Genomic DNA, 21,058 nt, shown 5'->3' with positions numbered 1-21,058 from the left:
TCCGCCTTACACATCTTTGTTTTTTATTGCCATGAGATGATACATCAATGAGTGTGCTCATAGGCTAATAACTGGAGAGTTGGTTAAATAAAATAAACTCATGAATCACCGTGAATTTTGTCCGACTTTGACCTTTATTGTGGTCTTTGACTTTTATTCTAGGCATTAGACTCTGGAGTTTCACATTCAGTCGCTAATGAAAATGTTGTAATTGGGCTGAAGAGTAGGCTACACACACTTTGTTATCAATAAAGAAATCTTATCTTTGATATTGTAGCCTACAAATAATTTGGAGGAAATTTGCGTTTAACATTTAACATTTTTTGAAAGTCATTTCAACCCACTTGAATTTGTGCCACTTCGTGGCCTTGATGCTCAAAGTCACTTGTCAGTTGTGTTAGTGCGCCACGGTGCGTCCAAATGTGCTTCTTCCTCTACAGACAGAAAGCAGGACTTGCCACCAGTGGGCGACTCAAACATTTGTATTAATTACAACATTGGTGATGATCGGAGAAATGAAAAGTACGTCACCAACCAAATATAAACAACCAACCAGTGGTGTCTGAACAACAGGTTTTTAATTTAATGAAATTAATACCGGCGGTGTGCCGGGCAGCCCAGGTATATTAAACGATGCAAAATTCAAGTCAACCAGCAGCAGCATCATTTTACGTGATTTTGACAGCAGTAGTGCTAGTTGACCTAGCTTGCACTAGCTAGTTTGACAGGAACAGGTACAATGGCGCCACTAGATTTGGACAAATATGCAGAGATCGCAAAGCAGTGCAAATACCTACCCGAAAACGATCTCAAGGTATCTATGGCCTTGCATTCACAGTCTGTGATCTAGTATTTTAGCAGCATAATGCACATGCAAGTAAATGGTTTGTTGCGTAGCATAGCGAGCTAGCTAACTTCACTTCCTTGTACTAGTAGTAGCCAGTAGCGAACGGTAGGTAGATACTGTTTTTATAACTATCAAGCACCAATGTTCATATTTATGTTATTAAGTTTACATTTGAAAGCGATGCTTAGTTTAGTTGTAATGACGTTGATTTATTGTCACTTCCTGACAGGGTTAGCTAAATACAACACAAGCAAACTAGTCTACCTAGCAATAAATTACAAAAGCCAGAGGCATGTCATGCTTTTTTGGCTGGAACGTTTTTTAATGATAAATATGAACCGTTGTATTGCGTATGCTCCCCCCCCCCCCCCCCCCCCCCCCCCCCCTCAGAGACTATGTGACTATGTTTGCGACCTATTGCTCGAGGAATCAAATGTCCAGCCTGTCTCCACCCCAGTGACAGTGTGTGGGGATATACATGGACAGGTAAACATAGTCAAATGCATTAGTCACACTTACAGATTATACATCTCTATCATTAAAAGTGTTAATATGGTTAAAGAAATTAACCTTGCTTATCTTTTTTTTTTACCCTTAGTTTTATGATCTGTGCGAATTATTCAGAACCGGGGGACAGGTCCCTGACACAAATTATATATTCATGGTGTGTATGCATTCAGCTATTCTCTCCTGGACTTGTTAATAATTTAACGTTATTGATTATAAACTGATTATTTCACCATGCTTGATCATTAATGTCAGTGTGTTTTTAATCTCTTTAGGGTGACTTTGTCGATAGAGGATATTACAGTTTGGAGACATTCACGTACCTGCTGGTGTTAAAGGCCAAGTGGCCAGACCGCATCACATTACTGAGAGGGAATCATGAGAGCAGACAGATTACTCAAGTCTATGGCTTTTATGGTGAGATTAATATTGAGATTTTCAATAAAGACTGGCACTGACTTCATGGTTGGATTGGCTTCTACCTGATGTGCATATTGCATGGATATGCTTGTTTTTTTTAAAGTCCTTGTTGCTTTTTGTGAGTCTTTATTTAAATGTGTTTTGTCTTACAGATGAATGCCAAACCAAATATGGAAATGCCAACGCCTGGCGTTATTGTACGAAAGTGTTTGATATGCTGACAGTTGCTGCAGTAAGTATAGTTTCAAAGTATTTAAAACAAATGTACATATCTATTTAGTACAATGCAAGCTTCTTTATCACAGTGTAAAAGCAAGATAACAAAAAGTTTTTTTTTTCTGGTGATATAAAAATAATAATTGTATGTTTGATATTTTCAGCTGATGGATGAGCAGATCCTGTGTGTTCATGGCGGCCTCTCTCCAGACATAAAGACTCTGGATCAAATCAGAACCATTGAGCGTAACCAGGAAATCCCCCATAAGGGAGCTTTCTGTGACTTGGTCTGGTCTGACCCAGAGGATGTAGACACCTGGGCCATTAGCCCCAGGGGTGCTGGGTGGCTGTTTGGAGCAAAGGTCACAAACGAGGTAAGATTTTAGTTTTTCCAAAAGCATTCCCTAATGAATATTCATATCAGTGAGAAAATAGAAGCGTCATCTCCTATAGGAGAACGTTTGTCATCTTAATTTTTCTCTTCCTTTCTCCCTCATATGTAGTTTGTTCACATCAACAACTTGAAGCTGATTTGTCGGGCACATCAACTTGTACATGAAGGCTACAAGTTCATGTTCGATGAGAAGCTAGTTACCGTGTGGTCGGCTCCTAACTACTGCTATCGCTGCGGCAATATTGCTTCTATCATGGTCTTCAAAGACGCTAACACGAGGGAGCCTAAGCTCTTCAGGGCAGTGCCTGACTCAGAGAGGGTAATTCCACCCAGGACGACAACACCATATTTTCTGTAAACACAACTCTTCTGTCTTTTGCCCAAGCCACGCTTATTTTCACCACTTTTTTTTCTTGGCACATTTGGTTTTGTTACTTGTACATACCGTATTGGAATATTTACATATCGGCTTTTGGTGACAATAAAAATGCACTGTTAATACCATTAAGTATCAGACTTAGGCGATTCCTCAGATTCACTGTAGCTGACTGAGTATATAAACAAAGTAAGTCTTCAATAAAGCCTTTCTTTACAGCTAACAAAAGTTTAGAACCACAATTGTTGTGGTTCACTCATTTAGTGGCACACTCAAATTACGTGGTAAACAAAAACTTAATTTATACATTTGCCGGTTCATTGGTGGCACAGTTTTTTTTTTCCTCAATAGCAATTGCTGTTATTTCATAACGTTTACTGTTATTTTTGTATTGAAAATGTATCAAGTTGTATGTATTGAGTAAACAAAGACTAGCACTGCAATTAAAATTGCACTTCAGCAATACTGATTTTATGCTCATGTTTCAATAAATTATGCACTTTGTGCTGTCTTGTGATACATTAATAAATACATGGTATGAATCTAAAAAACTTGTCAAAGCTAATATGTTTCATAATAAAATTATTATCTAGTTTAAGTGTGCAATGTTTGTTTTGTTGACTGAAATCAGTGAATTGAAACAGAACTACCGTGGACAGTAGAGAAATGAATGTCTAATCTTTAACATTACAAATTAGTGGAGAAAAAATGGGATAGCCCTTGTGATATTTGTAGAAGATGTTACATAACTAAATACATGATCTTAACAAACAGTACTACAGAGCAATCCAACCTGTCCAATGAATCCCGACGCAAAACGTCGTCTGTCATGTGCAAGAGGTGATTACGTGTTGATGTTAGCTAGTGGAAGCTAGCTCATGAAACAAGGCTAGCTCAGCTAGTAGCTAGTCTACTAAACGGTTAAAATTATAGCCGTGACATTATTGATAATAGGTTTATATTTGTGAATCAAACACGAGGGTTGTCTTTCAATTCGTTTTTCGTTATAATGAAATGGGCTTCAGTAAAACATGTTCACTTTGACTAACTACATAGTCTGCCAGCTTATTAGTACGGTAAGATAACCACTGTCTAGCTAACATTACTAGGCTAGCAGCTGAGGCTGTGTTGTTATAGCAAGCTTCGCGAGGAAGCTAACCGTCTAGTTTGCTAATCGGGTTTGCCTGACAGTACTGTACTCATTGTATTGCCAACCAGGATTTCCGAAATCAAATGTCGTTTATCTGATCAATCGAAATGATCTGAATTGTTTGGGTGTCGGAAATTGCAGCACAGAAGGTACCGCTTTAACTAACTAGGCTTGGCTATATCACAGAACTATTATAACAATAATCTTAAGTAACTATCTGGTCGTCTGGCCATCTATTTTCATTAACAGCTAATGTATAATGCTACAATACGCTATTCATTCGTCAGTCCTTCTGCTAAAGGCATAATTAATGCTTCTCGATTTGCTGTAAACTCTTCAAAATTGATATATTTTCCTTTATTGGTTGTATTGCAGTGCCTTGCTATGTTTTCTTTTTCAGGTGGAACAGAATGGAAGTGAAAGTTCACTTCTTACACATTGCTACACAGAAACACTTCTTTTTGACCTAATAAGCAAGGGACCCTGAACTTGTGCAAGGACTCGCATTGAGGGGTAGAGTGCCCTTTGAAGAAGCAAAACACATTTTGAAAGAGGAACCAAACACAATGTTTGCTAAGCTGAAAAAGAAGATTGCTGAGGAGGCAGCCACAGCTCCCAGGACTGGAGTCCGCATTCCCCGTTCCATCAGCAAAGAGTCGATTACCTCTGTAGGGGCAGATTCTGGGGATGACTTTGTAAGTATCTTTCCCAACACCCTGATGATGGCTTTAATCATTCAACCAAGCTTTTGTATCGTTTGCAAGGATCTGTTTGGAATGTTTAGTAGTAAGTGAAGAAGCAATAGACTTAAATAGCCAACAATAAATTAAATTGAATGTTGCACCGCCTTCTTCCTGACTATAATGGGCCTCCTTTAGTGGTTTCTCTCTGTTTATAGTTGAGATTGTTCGTTTTGTACTGGATATGCAGCCCTGTCTGGGCTTATCCTATCAGATCCCCCCTCACAACCATGTCAACAATCATAATGAAAAAAGAAATGCAAGAAGTTTAAGTAATATGAGATATTAGGAAACCGAGTTCCATAATCCTCCCATAGCCATGTAAGAAGAATATTACGCTAACATGTATGGGTTGTCGTTTGTGGAGTTTACCAGCCATTGTTATGTAGGTGTGTCAACTGGAGATTATCATCAGCAAAGCTCAGTCTTTCATTATGCAGAATTCATGTCATAATGGTTAATTAAAAATCTCTCATTTATTTCCGAAGCTTAAATTGTATGACCTAGATGTAGCAGTTTAATGTGTAGCCTTAAGTCACGTATACCTGGGTAATCTGAACCCCTGCACTGGTGTCATGTACTCCTTATGTTTCTTTCTCGCTTGACAACCGTCTCATGAAAGCTCTAGGTCCAGAAACAAACATGAAATAGACACAAACCTTTAGTTTTATGGAGGGGATAGATGGCTCAGACAATTCCCAAAAGACATACTTCATTTAGTTGTGATTTCAGTGTTTTTTTCCTTTTGTTTTCAATAAGAATAGGTCTGCTCATCTTTCGATGGGGAGGCAGGATCAAGTCGCCTGGACAGTTGCTTCTTACCTCTCATTTGCACTGGATTGAATTATTTAAGTAATTCTCTGACAATACGGCTAGGTAATCTGGTAGGCTTAGCCTCATTTTAGAAATATGAAGTTAGGTAGTGAGTGTAGGGCTTTTTAAATGTAATATCCATTGCTGATGGATCTTTTCCCTCCTTTTTCCTGGATCTCCCAGGCTTCTGATGGCAGTAGCTCACGGGATGACCTCTCCTCCCAGATCCTCAGGAGGAACGATCAGATTCGCAAGCTGGAGGCCAAGTTATCAGGTAAGACATGTCTGCGTAGGCCGAAGGTGCCCCTGGATGCTGACCCGAGGTCAGTGTAGCTATTCCTGCCAACAGCATGTTAGGATTGTGGGAGGGAGGCTGGTCTTAGTGCTGGTTTCTTCTACTGGTGGTAATTTGGTCAATGACAGTCACATGAACAGCAAACCTTTCTGGTCTTGGTACACAAGTACGTTTTTGTCCTTGACGTTCACAAAGGTATAATGAGAAGTTGAGAACGTTAAGGAGCTAACTCTCCAGGCTACCGTAGGGTACTTTTTGTCTGTCTTTCCCCATTTGCTCCAAAAGCTCTCCTCCCTCTAAGCTGTTTGGTGTGACTGTGACCCTTTTAAGAAAAAGGTTAAAGGTAGCACATCCTCATGCAGCCTGATAACCAGGATGGTTTTCTCATGTAAGAAAATCATTTGTGTCTCTCCCCGCCCCCCCCCCCCCCCCCCTCACTTTTTCCCTTGATCACGTGCCATCCTGCCTCTTTTATTTGATACCTCCTCGTTCTCCCTTTACCCTCGTTCACCTGTCTTCCTTTCCTGTATGTGTGTGTCCCTGTGTGCTGTCGGTCTCCCATCCTCCCACCTCCCGCCACTAGACTACGCTGAGCAGCTCCGACTCATGCAGAAGACCAAGGACAAGCTTGAAATTGCATTAGAAAAACACCAGGATTGTACGTACCTTTATTATCCTCCCATTTTCCTCCCCCCCCCCCCCATTTGTTTTGTCTGCTGGCTGAGACAATGGCCACTGAACGCTGTGCACCATCTCCGTGTCTCACAAAGGGGCTACGGATCGCTACTTCCTCTGTGTGCTTCCATGTTCCAACACCAGTCACTAATAAAAACTTTTAAAACAGATCCGCTTTTCGCCTACATGCTTGATAAGTGGTTTGTAAGGGGGACTGTTTGGGATGAAGTACAATTGACTAGCATGCCAATGTCATGTGTCCTTGAAGTACCTTGGAGCATTGTATAGCAATTAACACATTTTATAGCAATTAACACCTTTTGTAGCAGCGCATTTTTCATGAGTGAAATGATTTTAATGTGTTCCAACTAACTTTGTACCTGTGTTGGCTATGCTAAATTGCACTGCTTGCCTTTGCTCAAACCTATTTAGCTTGGCTTCAAATAATAATTCTATGTTGGAATAGGCTCTCACTCTTTCACAGATACAAGACACAAACAAGTAGAGTTCTGGCTCCTGTTCAAATTATTATGACTGTCTTATATTACTCACCAGCATCTATGAAGAAACTACAAGAACAGAATGAATCTCACCAGGCCAGTAGAGCCAAAATGGCGGAAGGAATGGCATTAGCCCTGGAGAAAAAAGATCAGGTTAGCAATGTAGCCTCTGCACTAACTAAAATGTGTTTCAAAAACAATTATGGCGGGAACCTTTCTTAAATGTTCTTTCCTTGCTTACAGGAATGGATGGAGAGGATGGAAGTGCTGGAGAAGGTACGGTAAACACTTTTATGCCCGTTCACGCCAAGGACAATAACGAGAAATATAACTAACGATATTTGCGTCCACATCAACCTTGACTATAGTTAGAGCTAATCAGCTGGGGGGGGGGGGAACCCCAACCCTATAGTTTGGAAAGTGATCCCAATTATATCGTTCATCTTTAAAGTTGTTGTTATCTTTGTGGTGTTGATGCTATTGTTTTAAATATAGAACTATTCTTAAAACTATCTTTATAATTACAGTTATCGTTCGTCCATGCGCGAAGTCAGCCAGTTTATTCATTCTTAAATAAGTTTGAACGTATTCCTGACTCTCTCCTCAGGAGAAGGCCTCTCTGGCCGGGCGCCTGGACGAGATGATGGAGCAGAGCCTCAGTCTGTTCCAGAAGAGAGACGACCTGGACGAACTGGAGGGCTTCCAGCAGCAGGAGCTCGCTAAAGTCAAACACATGGTACGCACAAAGGCCAAACCCCTCACATTAACACACAGGAGGCATGTCAAACACGGACTCGTCAGAAGGGTTTTACCTGTCCGTTCACATGTCTGTCTAAAGCTGGTTACAAAACTAGAATGAACCAAAAGCTATCGGCGTCGCCTCTTGAGGTAGTTTTGTTGCGTCATGGCGTCTGTCCCTTTAGTTACTGAGAAAGGAGGAGCAGCTGAGCCAACGGGAGCGGGAGCTCCAGCAGAGAGAGGCTGAGCTGAAGACGGCTAAGAAAGGGCTGGCTGAAGCCCAGGAGAAGCTGCACGCTCTGACCGAGGAGCATGAGGAAACGTGCAGGCTTAACACGGAGCTGGAGGCCGAAAGGTAACAGCATACCGATGTTCAAGGTCCCTCTAAATGTGTGACAAGTTTGAACGTGTTAGGCTCTTCTTTCAAGGGACGTGGTTAATGTCATCGTGTGTGTGGTCTTCTCAAGGGAGGAACTCCTGGAGGTCAGAGAGGAGGCTGAGAAGAAAATCACAGAGCTAGAGGAGAGGGGCCAGCACCTACAGAAGGTCATCCAGCAGGTCTCGGAAGACTTCCAGAAGGTTTGTCCCAGAGCCCTCATGCATCTTTTAGCACAGAGCCAGAATCATTCGACTCGATGGTGCTGAACATTGTGTGTGTGTTTTCAGTCGCGGACCTCAGCTACAGCCTTGGAGAGGCGTCTCCACATCCTGCAGGCAGAACACGATGCCCTGAAGCTACACCAACAGAAGGTTGGAGCACCCACCCCCCCCCCATCACTCCTATACCAACACCCCAACCTGGGCGGAGCTAGGCCCCACGATTGACCCCCATCCCCTCCGCCACCTTCCTCATTGTCCCCAGGCTGCAGTGACGGAGGAGGATAAGGAGCGCATGCTGTCGGACCTCCAGGAGAAGGTCTCGTCCCTTGAGAGGCGTCTCCAGGGCGACCTGAGCCAGGACGACCACATGCAGGAGCTGCTCAAGGAGGTGCGGAGCCTCGTCAGCCTGTGCTGCGTAGTACGGAGGAGACACGGCGGGGGGGGAGGGGAGAAGTGTGTAGCATTGGATGGCTCACTAAAACTTCTGTTTTGTGGGTGTTGGTGTCGTGTAGAAGTGTGCTCTGGAGCAGAGGATGGAGGAGACCCGAGTGGAGCTGTTGGAGGCGCGTACCAACCACGCTGACACAGTCAGCTCGCTGGAGGCTCAGGTAAACCCCCTCTCCCCGTCTCTCACCTTTCTCCAGAGTAGCTCCTCTACATGTCATCGTGCAGGAGGATCCTTCACAGGCAGGGGGGTGGTGGTTCACGCTGCGTCCCTCCTCCTCTGCTCCCATCAGGTGTCCAGGATCAACAACAACGTGGCGGAGCTGCAGACGCTCCTGCGACACAAAGACGACGCCTCCAAGTCCTACCGGGAACGGACAGATGCCCAGGTACGACACTCGGGTCAGGGGGGACGCCCCCGCCACAGACGGACAGACAGACAGACAGGCGTCAGTGCGGTGTCTCACCTGCCGCCCTGTGTCTCCTCTTCTCACAGATAGCGGGTCTGGAACAGCAGGCGCTGGAGTGCAACGAGAGGCTCAAGAGCGCCGATCAGCAGATCGCCGACAAGCAAGCATGTCTGGACAAACTGGTAGATGCCTGCTTTATTCTGGACAGCGTGTTTGTTCACGGCGCTCGGAGGCAGGATGTAGAGTTAGCTTGCCAAGAGGGTGCTTTCCCCCCCCCCCCCCCCCCCATCTGTCACTATAGAGACGAGTGCAGCGAGTTTGTCGAAGCTGACCTCTCCTGTGTGTGTGTGTGTGTGTGCGTGCGCTCACAGCAGGCGGAGTGGAGTGCGGAGCGGGAGAGCCTGCAGCAGGAAGTGTCTGCAGAGCTGCAGCAGGGCCGGGAGGCTGCAGGAGTGCTGCAGGAGCAGCTCTCCGCTCTGCAGGCGCAGAGAGACGCGGAGCTCTCTTCTGCCCAGAGCAGGATCGTGAGTCACTGCTCTTATCAAAGCTTGGCTAGCGTCTTGACGCACTTTAACCTGTCTGTAGGCAGATGGAAGGCCTGTGGTTTGCTTAGCTACTAATAAAACAAATAGTTAATATGGCAGGTGTTTTATCACACAATGTTCTCGGGTGATCCGTTATCACATGCCACGTATGATACTACAGGATACCACATATATAGACTATTGGACTGTGGCCCTATCCTTTCTATCTAATACACTGTCATGTCTCTCATTTGCCTCTCTCTCCCTTCATCCCTCCTCCTAACTCTCTGTCTCCCCTGTGCGTGTGAGTCTAGAGTGAGTTGGAGCTGGAGAGGTCCTCCCTGCTCCGGGCGAGCGAGGAGGCCGACGCCACCCTGAGGAAACGGACAGACGAGCTGGAGCAGGCCAGGGTCAGAGCCCTCCTCCTGGTTCACGTCTCACACTGATAGCACTGTCTGTTCCATCACTGACATGGTTCCTGACACCCAGAGCTAGCTTTGAGCTCAGTACAGGGGGGGGGGGATAGATACAGCTCAGTGGTCGAGCATTTGACTGGAGGTCACGAGGTTGCAGGTTCAAATCCCCGCATGCGTGTCACGTAAGATAAAAACGTTTCCTGAGAAAACACTTCACATGAACTTAGAGTGCAGCAGCCCAGGTCCTAATAAGAGATGTGTGACGTGTGTCCTCTCTCTCTCTCTGTCTCTGTCTCTCTCTTTGTCTCTCTCTCTCTGTCCTGTCCCCAGGCGGAGCTGGGCAGCAGACAGACAGTGAGCGTGGAGATCGCCAAGGCTCTAGAGGACACCAGGAGACAGAAGGAGGAGCTCCAACTACAGGTCCTTAAGCACCACCGACATACATGCCACCCAGAAGTCTCTCTCACGCTCTTTTTAAATCACACTATCCCTTTTGTTTTTGACCAATAGAAAAAGATGTCAATGATGTGGAAGGCTTACTAAATCTCATCTTCTTTTTTTTTCTTCTCTTGTTTCTAGGTAGGGGAGATGACTGCATCTCTTCAGACCACAGAACAGGAGCTGAAGCAAGTCAATGAGCAGCTGCAACAGAAAGAGGAAGAACTCCAAATGCTCCGCAGTGGTGAACAAACGCCAGCACCAACCTCTGCTCAATGTTGAAGAGGTCAACCAGGAGGAGCCGATCGGTGCTGTTGCTTGACAGGTTTTGTGTTTGTGTTGTGCAGATCTCCAGTCAGCCCAGAGCTCTCTGTCCCGAGTCCAGGAAGAGATGGAGAGTGTGCGGGTGCAGGCGGAGGAGAGGGAGGTGGAGAAGGACAGCCAGTTGGCCGGTCTGAGGCACCAGGTCCTTACCCAGACCCTGCAGCTGGACTCCTGCCAGTCACGGGTCAGAACACACACACTGGGAAGAGAGGAGGGGCAGACTTGGATCTGTGGTTAACCCACTTCAACATTTTAGAACTTTAGTTTTTTTACACTTTTGATAATTAACAAAACTGAGTTGTGGTCTGCATTTTGTCTGACTGTATATGGCTGTGTGTGTGTGGCCCAGGTATCTGACCTGGAGGTGGAGGTGGACACCCTGACTGGGCAGCTGCAGGCTCCGGACGTTTCTGAACCCGACCAGAACGGGGTGGTTACCGTGGACGACTTGGACCACATGCAGAAGGTCAACAAAGAGCTGGAACAGCAACTCGGCGAGAAGAACAAGGTCAGGGGCGTACGCCGTGGTTCACAACAGACACATTTGGAACGGAATCAACGGAGTGACAGTTTACGGTCGAGTGATGGTGCTGATTGTACTTTTTTATTGCTTTACAGACCATAAAGCAGCTGCAGCAGAGGCTAGCAGAACTGAAGAGGACCTTGCAGAAGGAGCTGGTGAGCTCTAGTAACACTGGCGTTTATATGCAGAGAGAGGTGGGTTCTGTTTTGGCAGTGTGCAATGTTTTATCGTTATGTGTGTTTGTGGTGCAGAAGCTCAAACCTGATCCAGAGACTGAGGGAAAGGAGAAGGCCCAGGAGGGACGGACAGAGAGGCTGGAGAGGGCAGAGAGGGCCTGCCAGGAGCCCCTATCATCCTCCACCACAGGCCTGTCCCTGGGCCCAGGCCTGACCACTTCCAACACCACTGTCACCAACACCTCAGACCTCAACGACTCCAGAGAGATCAACTTCGAGTACCTCAAACATGTGGTCCTCAAGTTCATGTCGTCCAGAGAGGCGGAGGTGAGAGGCGACCAGGACCGTAATAGGACCCGTGTCTTAACGCAACGCAACGTCTAAACTTTGCACTCTGCTTCTCTTGTCAGGCGTTTCAGCTCATCAGAGCCGTGTCGGTGCTGTTGAACTTCAGTCGTGAGGAGGAGGACATGCTCAAACAGACTCTGGAATACAAGGTTGGTTTTCCCTCCCAAACCCCAGTTTCTCTGCTGCAGTAGAGATGGCTTCGTCAAAATGTATGCCATCTCAAGCAGGGTGTGTGTTTAACATTTACATCTGTCATTATCTTAATGTATGCGCCCCTTTCAAATCTTAAATGTGCTGGCTGGGCATCCCATGCCCCATTTATGAGATGGACATACATTGCAACATAAATGTTGTTTCTTCTGTTTCCATAGCCATATTTATACAGTGATTAAATTAATGTAATAGCTGACTCTTAATTGTCTTTCAGATGTCCTGGTTTGGATCCAAGCCGTCTCCAAAAGGCAGTGTTCGGCCGTCCATTTCAGGAGCACCTGCTCACTGGACCTAAGAGGGAAGAGGAGGCTAGAGACATGGAAAGGAAGGACAAAGACAAGTTCACCTACAACATGTCCTCCTTGCATGTCTACCATCACTGTGGCAACTAAAGAAGGCACCACCCAAGCTTTAAAACGGTCTCTGACAGACTCCGATGTAGCTCTGTAACTTTTCCTCGAAGGACTGCTCTTGAAGGACCGAGAAGGCCTTTGAAAGAACTCTGTATGGCTTGATTCTGACAACTGAAAGTCTTGCTTGATACTCAGTCATTTTTACTTTTCAAGGGGATTTTAGGAATTGGTTAAAGGCAGACTTGACTTTCACTTGCTTATGTTGACCTGGAGTGTAACCTACTTTTTGTCTGAAATTAGGTTCTGACAAGTTTTGCTCTGTTCTAGACACGGTGCTGGTGTGTGTCAATTTCCTGCTCTGCTTTTACCATGGTGAGAGAGCTCCACCAGGCTCTGGGTCAAACATGGGGCCTGGCAGAATTGACGGTTTCTCTCTTCGTGTGTTCCGCTGTCTTTTGATTTCTTTGTCTTTCGTTTGGACATCAGAAAATGGTAATTACTGCCAATGACTGCCTGTGGTATGTGGTTGGGAAAGGGATTTGTGAATGATGAGAGCATGATGATAACCCTTACAGACGCTTCAATTCATCCTCTCTATAGCTGAATGGCAATGTCCCTGCTTTCTGAAAGATCTCTAACTGTCTTTCATTTGGATATTGTCATGAATATATCAATATTATTTCAGAGGGCTGGTATATGATGACGAATCAGGGTGCTTGGGAAATCCTTTCTCTGAGGGGGTGAGAACTATATTTTCTTTGTCAATAAGGAATATTGTTTAAAGAGGAGATGGGTAATCATTTTAATATAATGTTGAAGTAAATAGTAATTGAAAGTTATCAAAATGAGAATGATTGGACATGCTTTACCTTTACCTGCCTTGTGTTTGTGTAATTTACGGTACATTCCATATGTCTATTTATATATGAAAACTGTACATATGCATTGAGAACTTTATAAATCAGTTGATGTAAATTATTTGGTTTGACCCCTGACAGTATTTGTGTTAATCATGTACCTCTTCATGGCTCCATACCTGGTTTGTTGCTCTGTTTTCACATTCTGTTGGTACATGTTCCTTACTTAAGTCTTCTCTTTTTGAGCTAAGAATGTGAGACCATTAATCAGCAGGTGTGACGAAACATCTAGGGAATATGCATGCCTTATTCTTGACTGCATATTTGCACGTCCAGTTTGGCCACAACCACAGTGTTGACTATTCTAGTAAGAGACAGAAACAATCAAGAAATCTGGATCCTGTGCGTTTTCATCAGTGAAGGGTAAATCATGTCAATGAAAGAAGAAAAGCATTTTGTCCATTATACTGTCCAGGCATCTCCACTATATGGACGTTTTTTTCAGGGTCAATATACAGCCATGAGTTGTGAAGGACTACAAGCATTATTGTAATTGTGTTGCATCTACCGTCATTCAGGTCATGTGGGCTATTTAGTGGAAACAACATAAGTTGGGCAGTCTGTGAAACAAAAAATAACTATTCTTTTGAAGGCTTGAATTGCCTATTTTGGCTTCACACCAGTACAGTCACAGTACAATACTATACCATATTATATATATATATATATATAATATATACCATATTTTAGTTTTTAAAAGAGCCACCACTACAAATTATTGTCTTCATTGACTGTTTTCCATTACTAACAATAAATCAAGACATTGTAAAATTGGATTCCTTTCTTTAATTACTTTATTGATTCAATCAAGGGACGATTTTAGACTCGTTTTAGGGGTGCTCAAGCACACCTACATTTAATCTCAATACCCCTAAATCGAAAAATGATTATTTTCTGAAATCATTTTTATTTTTGTAACATTAGAGTTTGCAAACTTATATGTTAGTGACAGATGACAAACAATTCAGGTTCAAAGGGCACAGTTTAATATAATGTGTCCCCGTGCTCTTGTTTGTAACGTTGGTAGCCCACTTCGCGCCAGTAAAAGCACATTTTAAGAAGTTGGCTACGTAGTAATTTCATGGTGCATATTATGAACACAAGTTGAAACGTAAGCAGCTAAAATTGCTCTATGTTCTGACAGAGAACGTTGTGTCAAATTGTCTGTGGTTTAGAAAGTGTCTGGTTCTAGTTCTATCTCAGTGTTATTTGTGTTAACGTCGTCAGCTGACGTTGTTTGTAAACTAGCTACCTCAGAGATTATCTGACAACATTTGAGCTATCTAGCTCTCACTCAGCGAGTCTGCTGACACACCTGCCAGCTAACGAATTAACTGATGTACTTCATTATTTTAGTTAAAGAAGTTACAATGTTTCTAATGCTGATAGAATTGGTCTTCAGAAAATACATTAATGGACAGTGAATTTAAGCATGGGAACAAACCCTCACTCATTGGAAATGTCTGTTTTTCCATAGGCCTGTCTATGCATATACGATTTTTAAAAGAGCCAGGTTCAGGTGAGGAAGGAAGTTGCATTACCACACAGCAACCACCCTGCATTATATTATAGTGCTGTAATGCATTGATATGGATCAATTTATACCTTTTATCAAATCATACGAGACGGAAAAGGGGAAGACAGCTGGATGGAGTCAGCACAAAGATGAGAGAGAAACACAGAGAGAGAAAAGAGAGAGAACCAGGTGAGAAAGTGGACAGGTAATCAAGACCACGTAGATGCTATGTGTTTTTTCCTACATCAAATATATTCGAGGTGTACATTTAGGCGACAAAGCTTAATTCTCCCAGAGAAGTAGAAGGAATGATCCGCAGAGATGTTTTAAGCCAAAAGGGTTAAGAGGTTTGTGAGTGTATGTTGGGTTGGGTTTTGGGGTGAGTTTAGCCAATTTAAAAACAATATTAATTTAATATTCGTGTATTGTTAAATAGTTGTACTAATAAATACAGAGAATTATCCAGTGAAATTCGTGATTTAGCAGGTGGTTTAACATTTTTGGAAGCTATCCGTGTCTCATTCTCATGAGGAGCCGAGCATCCCTCAAGGTCTGATCCTAAAATCGCCCCTGGTATGGGTAGTAATGAAACGAGAAGATGTATATATATTTTTTTGACATTTCAACGACATCCAGCTGGTGGCAGTATGGGTGTTCCTGTGCATTTGAACTGAGGAAGAAGAGCTCCGGAAGTTACAATTCGTGAACACGCGGTCGTCCGGTCTTTCCAGCAGGGCAGCGTCAAGGACCATGGTGAGAAAAAAGTTGTCGCAACAAATCTATCAAATTGTTTCGTGTTTCTATCACAATTTGTCGGACTTTTTTTATTAATTTATGAATAAAGATCTTATGTACCTATAGATGCGTGTGTATGTCGACAAGGACCCGTAGATTAGATGCAATTAACATTAATCGCACGCTTTATATCACAACATACCCGTGGCATGCAGCGCCACTACTGTAGCTAGCTTGTGGCGTTAGCGTTCCGCTAGTAAACTAGCTAGCTAACCAATTGGCAAAAATTAAGATGTACGTCCCTGTAAATGATACGAACTTAATATTTGATGGTTTCAAATGTAATGAGTCATTTGGTACACGGTCAATAAGTGTCTACGGGTGTCATTATTTTGCCAAGTTTAGTTCCGCTGTGAGACAAGCCAAGGCCGAGACGGTTTAGCTAGTCAGAATATATTACCAAACGCTAGACTAACTGTCTAAACTTGGTACCAATTTAATTCTGTTAACTGTCCTTAAATGGGGTTTGAACCGTCATCCGTTCTGGTTAAGTACAGTAGTTGGCTTTTCAACTCAATTTAGTGCAACGTTGGGTTAGCCTAATGGCTACTATGCAACGGGTCAATCGGCAGATGTATAGATTTGTCATTTTATTTCTCTCATTCACAGGCGAAAATCAAGGCAAGAGATCTGCGGGGCAAGAAGAAGGAGGAACTTCTCAAGCAGCTGGATGATCTGAAGAACGAGCTGTCCCAGCTCCGTGTAGCCAAGGTTACTGGTGGGGCTGCCTCTAAGCTTTCCAAGATGTAAGTTGGATAACTTCCACACTAGTTAGGTTTGTGTTGGCTGACTTTCCTACCATCTTACATGTGTCCATGGCTATGCATCTAATGTTGTTTAAAAGGTGGCTTACCATTTTAGTTTATTGGTTCTTAACCAACTTTCTTTCGATCCATAGCTGCGTTGTCCGCAAGTCCATTGCCAGGGTCCTCACTGTCATCAACCAGACACAGAAGGAGAACCTCAGGAAGTTCTACAAGGTGAGAACGGGTGACACAATTGTGTCTGTAATTACACAGCCTTGTGTTAAAATGGCTGGCTGTAAATTGGAAGCAGATCTTTTCAGCATATGTTACATTTTCCAAACGTTGACATCTAACTGGATTCTTTTTTTTTTGTCTTTCAGGGCAAGAAGTACAAGCCCCTGGACCTGAGGCCCAGGAAGACCAGGGCTATCCGCCGCAGGCTCAACAAGCATGAGGAAAGTCTGAAGACCAAGAAACAGCAGAGGAAGGACCTCCTGTACTCTGTTCGCAAATTTGCTGTCAAAGCCTAAAAGGCTGTTTCTATTGTTAAAATAAATCCAGGAAAAGGAGCTAACGTTGTCTGTCTTGTTTTATTAGATTCATTTAAGCGTGAATAAACATCTGGCTACTTTTATGATTTGTGTTCAGACTCAAATGGTACTAATCTTTTTAATCAGAATTTGTTTTATTCGCCATTTAAGTTCACACAAACAAGGAATTTACTGTGGCAGGAATGTGCATACAATCAACATATACGGATATTTAATATTTTTTAAAAATATCACATTATGTTGTTATAAATTATTAGCAACCCAACCCCTCTATACCTGAGCTCGACTGGGAGATTCTCTGTAGGATTTGGCTGTCTGAGTCTTGATATTACAGTTATCTGACCTAAAGTCATGAAACTTCAAGTGAAGGTTACATGAATGAGTGTAGTTGACAGGTTCAATGTCGTCTGAATAGTGGATCAGTTATTGTGCTCATGTCTAAACAGTAATTTTACACTTAATGGGAAGTGTAGCTCTTCATGAGTTTCAACAAGTAGATGAATGAGTACCATAATACATGGATGTTGACAAGAGGCTGTTAGCTGAATGTAATTACCAGGTGATCCACAAGGGGGCAACATATCCCTTCTATGGTTTTTCCAAACTCCGATCATAAGACTAATGGAAGGGTAATTTAATTAAACCATATTTTGTTGGCGAACAAATACAGTACCATGAATGATATCGTCATACTCAGTCGATAGCCCCAATGTTGTGATAGGCGGTATTCAAGTTAAAATAAAGGTTTTTGGATCTATGTATTGGCCCCGCGTGTTTTGTTGATAACTGCAGAAAAGCACAACTCTTAAAACATGGGTTTACACTTCACACTCGACACCTCTTTCTCAATAGATGGGTTTAGTTTCTCCTCGTCTGTGGTGGTTGCGTGACTGAATGTTGTTCACCGACTCTGTTTTCACACCAAAACTGGAAGAGAATCCAGAACACTGTAATTCCCTGTTGGTGTTTTATTTTCCCTGGCATGCGTTTGTATTTACCCAGGTCTTCTGTTTCAGTTCCGTCCTCTGCACCATCAGTGCCATGCTATTGCTCCTGTGACTGAGTGGGTCTGGACAGTTGAGGAAACCTCGTCACAATAAGAACACAATCCCCTCTTGGTTGTGGTTTGTTTGTGCTCTGATGATATCAGTCCTGTAGGGCCCTGGAGCTAGCAGGCCGTGTTCACATGTGTTTACATGCTTTGTCGTAAGGGTATTGACATCTTCACTCAGAGAGACCAATGCAAATATTTTCTTTCTGTGAACTGGAAGTAAGATCACAATATCCTCTTATCCTTTGGATCTAGTCCTGCGAGATTAAATTTTTTCACCCGAACGCCACTCCTCATGTGTGTTGCGGTCTGGGATCTGAGAGCTTCTCAGCGAAGCATCCGTTAGGGGTTCTACCCCAAGGGTAGATGGCTATCTCAACAGACGAATCATCCAGGGATCAAATGTGAGAGGCAGGATCATGTTTGATTAGTTCTGTATCTACCCAAGCAGTCTTGCAGGACACACACACTCTTAACCTCCCGAGGGCCATGGAAGCCCCACACAAGTGTCTTGATCGTTTTTATTTGGGGGAGTCTATCCGGGCCCTGCTTGTAAGACACATGGTGCCGAACAGATGTGGGGGGCCTCCCTTTATGAACAGCTGCAGGCGTTATCAGGAGAGGGTTGCATATCTTCCCCTGCTCCATGTCACGTCCATGTGGACCTGATTTCGGGGCTGGGAGGCAGGCTGGGGCGCCTGTGATCTCCTGTAACCCGTGGTTTACATTGGGGTCCAGAGACCGGACTTCCTCTCCGGAGTCTTGCGGTCTGATGTCATCCGAGGGGTCCTGCAGCACAGAGAGGAACGCAGGTTCTTGCATTCGGAGGGTCTCTGCTGAATCTTGCGGACTCGTGTTGTTGGAAAGGTCCTGGGTCCTGGGTCTTTCTGAGATGATCTGTACATCGATACCATCTGCGCCGTGTTGGAGACTAACGTCCTCTTGAATAGGCCTGTTGTTCAAAACATACATATGATGTTGATTACATGGAAATGCACAACAGTTGTTGTTCAACTTGAACGCAAACACACGTTCAACGTCCTTTTCATTGACAGTTGAAGAGAGGGTTTCACCCAGCAATGCCCACAGGTCTTAGTTAAGCACTGGCTGGTATTGTTTGTGCTCAAGACTCCATGAGACCTGATAAACAGTTTGCGCTCTCACGTGGCTCCTTGCCTGCATGTTTCTGTCGAACACTTCTGTCTCCCCACCCAGCCTCTGACATCACCTTGTGAGGCCTATTTCAGTGCTCTGTTATGCCTGGAGGAGAAGGCATAACCACGCGTGATATTTAAGATATGGGGGGACAGGGTATTATAACAACGCATATGGTGGGACTGCAGTGTAAAACTCTCTGCTCAACCCCCGTACCACCGGCCCCCAAACTCCATACCTCGAGTTCTCACTGGCCGCGTCGTCGTCGTCCTCCTCTTCACAGCGTGACGAAGGGAGGTAGAGGTGCAGCGTCGGAGTCGAGACGCCTCTCCTCGCGTCCACCTGCTGTCCGCGAGTGGTGTCACACGCAACTTTGCAAGGTCTCCTGGGACACGCTGAAAAAACAAACAGGATTCAGAGCCAGGCATTCTGAGGTCGAGGGAAGGGGGGGGGGGTGGAAGTGTCAACAGTCACATTTGTCTCCAAGCTGCAGATAATATTTGTTCTTTGGCGGAGATCCCAAATGAAACATCTTGAAATGAGCATGGTCAGTGTCTGCAAAGATAAGCATGACTGATTGGCTTAAGCAGGAATTCATGCACACGCACCCCTCCCCCCCCTTCCAACCCTCCACCCCTACACACACACACACGCTGCTCCTTAGCAAGCAGGGAATTTCATGTGAGGGGCTAATAACAATTGTTTTTCTTTGCAACCACAAACAGTCCCAGCTGTTTGCCTTAAGTCAGGGAGAGGAAAATGAATATTGTATCGATGTTGTTTGGTTGTGCTTTATGGGGGATTAGCTCGGCAGATGGAAGCTAGTGTGTGCTCTGCTCGCCTGGCTTCTAGAGAGCTCGGATCAAAGGGGCTTTTAAGTGGGTAGCGCTGGAAGTAAACAGCAGCTTCAGTCACCCATTATGGCTGGCCTGTGTACACATTAGCACCAGATGCTTCACCGGTTAGGTTAGCCACTTAAGCAGCAGCAATTAGACCGTGATTTGGGGGTTGACATGTTACCCACAAAACCTGGCGCACCTTCCGAGTTCGCTTTTCAGATCGATGGTGGTGGGCCTGTGTGTGTGGAGATCAAAATAATAGCAGTGTTAGCACGACTCTGATTTGAGGCCTCCCTTACCTACTGGGTTCCTGATTGGAGCTCCCTGGTTCGGTTCCCTTGATCGGCCCCTCCCCTCTGGTGCGGTGACGGGCCTTCGGGGTATGGAGCCGAGCGCCTTCTCTCCTCTGGTCTCTTCCAGCTTCCCGTGAGCACTGCTCAGCGGACGTCCACCCCCGCCCTCTCTCCCTCCTCCCGCCCCTGCGCTCCTCCGGGGCACCAGTCTGGGAGTCAGTCCCCTGGCGCTGGGGGGCCGCTGCTGCAGAGTGCAGCCTCGCCCTTGTGCTGGGAGAACACAACGGGAGGTGAGGATAGGATCTCTCTAAAGAAGGAGGCCCGCTGTTAAATCGCCGTAATAGATCAGGTTCATTTTTTTCTCCATCAAATTACGCAAGGTCTGTGCATGCTGGGCAAGGCACGATTGCAGCAGAATGTTTTGGTGGGCAGGAGATGGATAGATAAATATTAGCTTCAACTATAACTTAATCGATCCCAGAGGGGGGAAATTTCATGTGATGCTAAGTGGTGTGGTTGATTGAGTAGAGTGTTGGTTACCATAGAGACACCTGTAGACATTGTGGGAGCAGGGCTCAGATGAGGCTCCGAGGTACCCTCTCTGGTCGAAGGCTGTTGCCCTCGGTAACCACTCGGGGTCCCCTCTGTTGACGTTGAGACATCTATACTGAGACACGCCTCCACCTCGACTCGCTGGAAACCAGCCTCTGTATTCGCTGACATCCATTGATGAGACGCAATGGCTCGTCTCTTGT

General features: G+C 44.6%; 3 protein-coding genes and 1 long non-coding RNA gene across 6 annotated transcripts; 3 read left to right on the top strand and 1 right to left on the bottom strand.

Annotated features, from left to right (window-relative positions):
- The first annotated feature begins 480 nt into the window (after positions 1–480).
- LOC124486553 (serine/threonine-protein phosphatase 6 catalytic subunit-like) lies at positions 481–3,311 on the top strand. Its single transcript, XM_047048245.1, has 7 exons — positions 481–814; positions 1,238–1,333; positions 1,446–1,511; positions 1,630–1,771; positions 1,927–2,006; positions 2,155–2,364; positions 2,494–3,311. Exons 1-7 carry the CDS (start codon positions 740–742, stop codon positions 2,740–2,742), a joined length of 918 nt encoding a protein of 305 aa, XP_046904201.1. The 5' UTR covers positions 481–739; the 3' UTR covers positions 2,743–3,311.
- Positions 3,312–3,600: 289 nt separating this feature from the next.
- Positions 3,601–13,071, top strand: golga1 (golgin A1). Of its 3 annotated transcripts, none has more exons than XM_047048452.1 (24): positions 3,601–3,836; positions 4,311–4,605; positions 5,647–5,737; positions 6,342–6,416; positions 6,989–7,086; positions 7,177–7,209; positions 7,541–7,669; positions 7,857–8,026; positions 8,139–8,250; positions 8,338–8,421; positions 8,534–8,659; positions 8,784–8,879; positions 9,009–9,104; positions 9,212–9,307; positions 9,497–9,649; positions 9,964–10,059; positions 10,396–10,485; positions 10,645–10,747; positions 10,851–11,011; positions 11,177–11,335; positions 11,446–11,505; positions 11,602–11,853; positions 11,937–12,023; positions 12,302–13,071. In XM_047048452.1, the coding sequence occupies exons 2-24, from the start codon at positions 4,477–4,479 to the stop codon at positions 12,380–12,382; spliced, it is 2,577 nt and encodes an 858-aa protein (XP_046904408.1). In that variant the 5' UTR covers positions 3,601–3,836; positions 4,311–4,476; the 3' UTR covers positions 12,383–13,071. The 3 variants fall into 3 exon arrangements, with proteins under 3 accessions (XP_046904408.1, XP_046904409.1, XP_046904410.1); XM_047048453.1 differs by having other exon boundaries at positions 3,601–4,059; XM_047048454.1 differs by lacking the exon at positions 6,342–6,416.
- Positions 13,072–15,525: 2,454 nt separating this feature from the next.
- On the top strand, positions 15,526–16,983 carry rpl35 (ribosomal protein L35). The gene is made up of 4 exons (XM_047048283.1): positions 15,526–15,626; positions 16,278–16,414; positions 16,567–16,648; positions 16,795–16,983. Exons 1-4 carry the CDS (start codon positions 15,624–15,626, stop codon positions 16,942–16,944), a joined length of 372 nt encoding a protein of 123 aa, XP_046904239.1. The 5' UTR covers positions 15,526–15,623; the 3' UTR covers positions 16,945–16,983.
- Positions 16,984–17,073: 90 nt separating this feature from the next.
- Positions 17,074–20,374, bottom strand: LOC124486581. Its single transcript, XR_006958286.1, has 3 exons — positions 20,310–20,374; positions 19,410–19,566; positions 17,074–18,968 (listed from the first exon to the last, which is right to left on the bottom strand). It is a non-coding gene; the product is annotated as an uncharacterized LOC124486581 (long non-coding RNA).
- Positions 20,375–21,058: the final 684 nt, after the last annotated feature.

This window comes from Hypomesus transpacificus, chromosome 24, assembly GCF_021917145.1.
Source record: "Hypomesus transpacificus isolate Combined female chromosome 24, fHypTra1, whole genome shotgun sequence".
In the NCBI taxonomy this organism is placed as follows: Eukaryota; Metazoa; Chordata; class Actinopteri; order Osmeriformes; family Osmeridae; genus Hypomesus; species Hypomesus transpacificus.
Note: the sequence above shows the minus strand (reverse complement) of the source record. Positions and strands in the feature narration are given on the sequence as shown.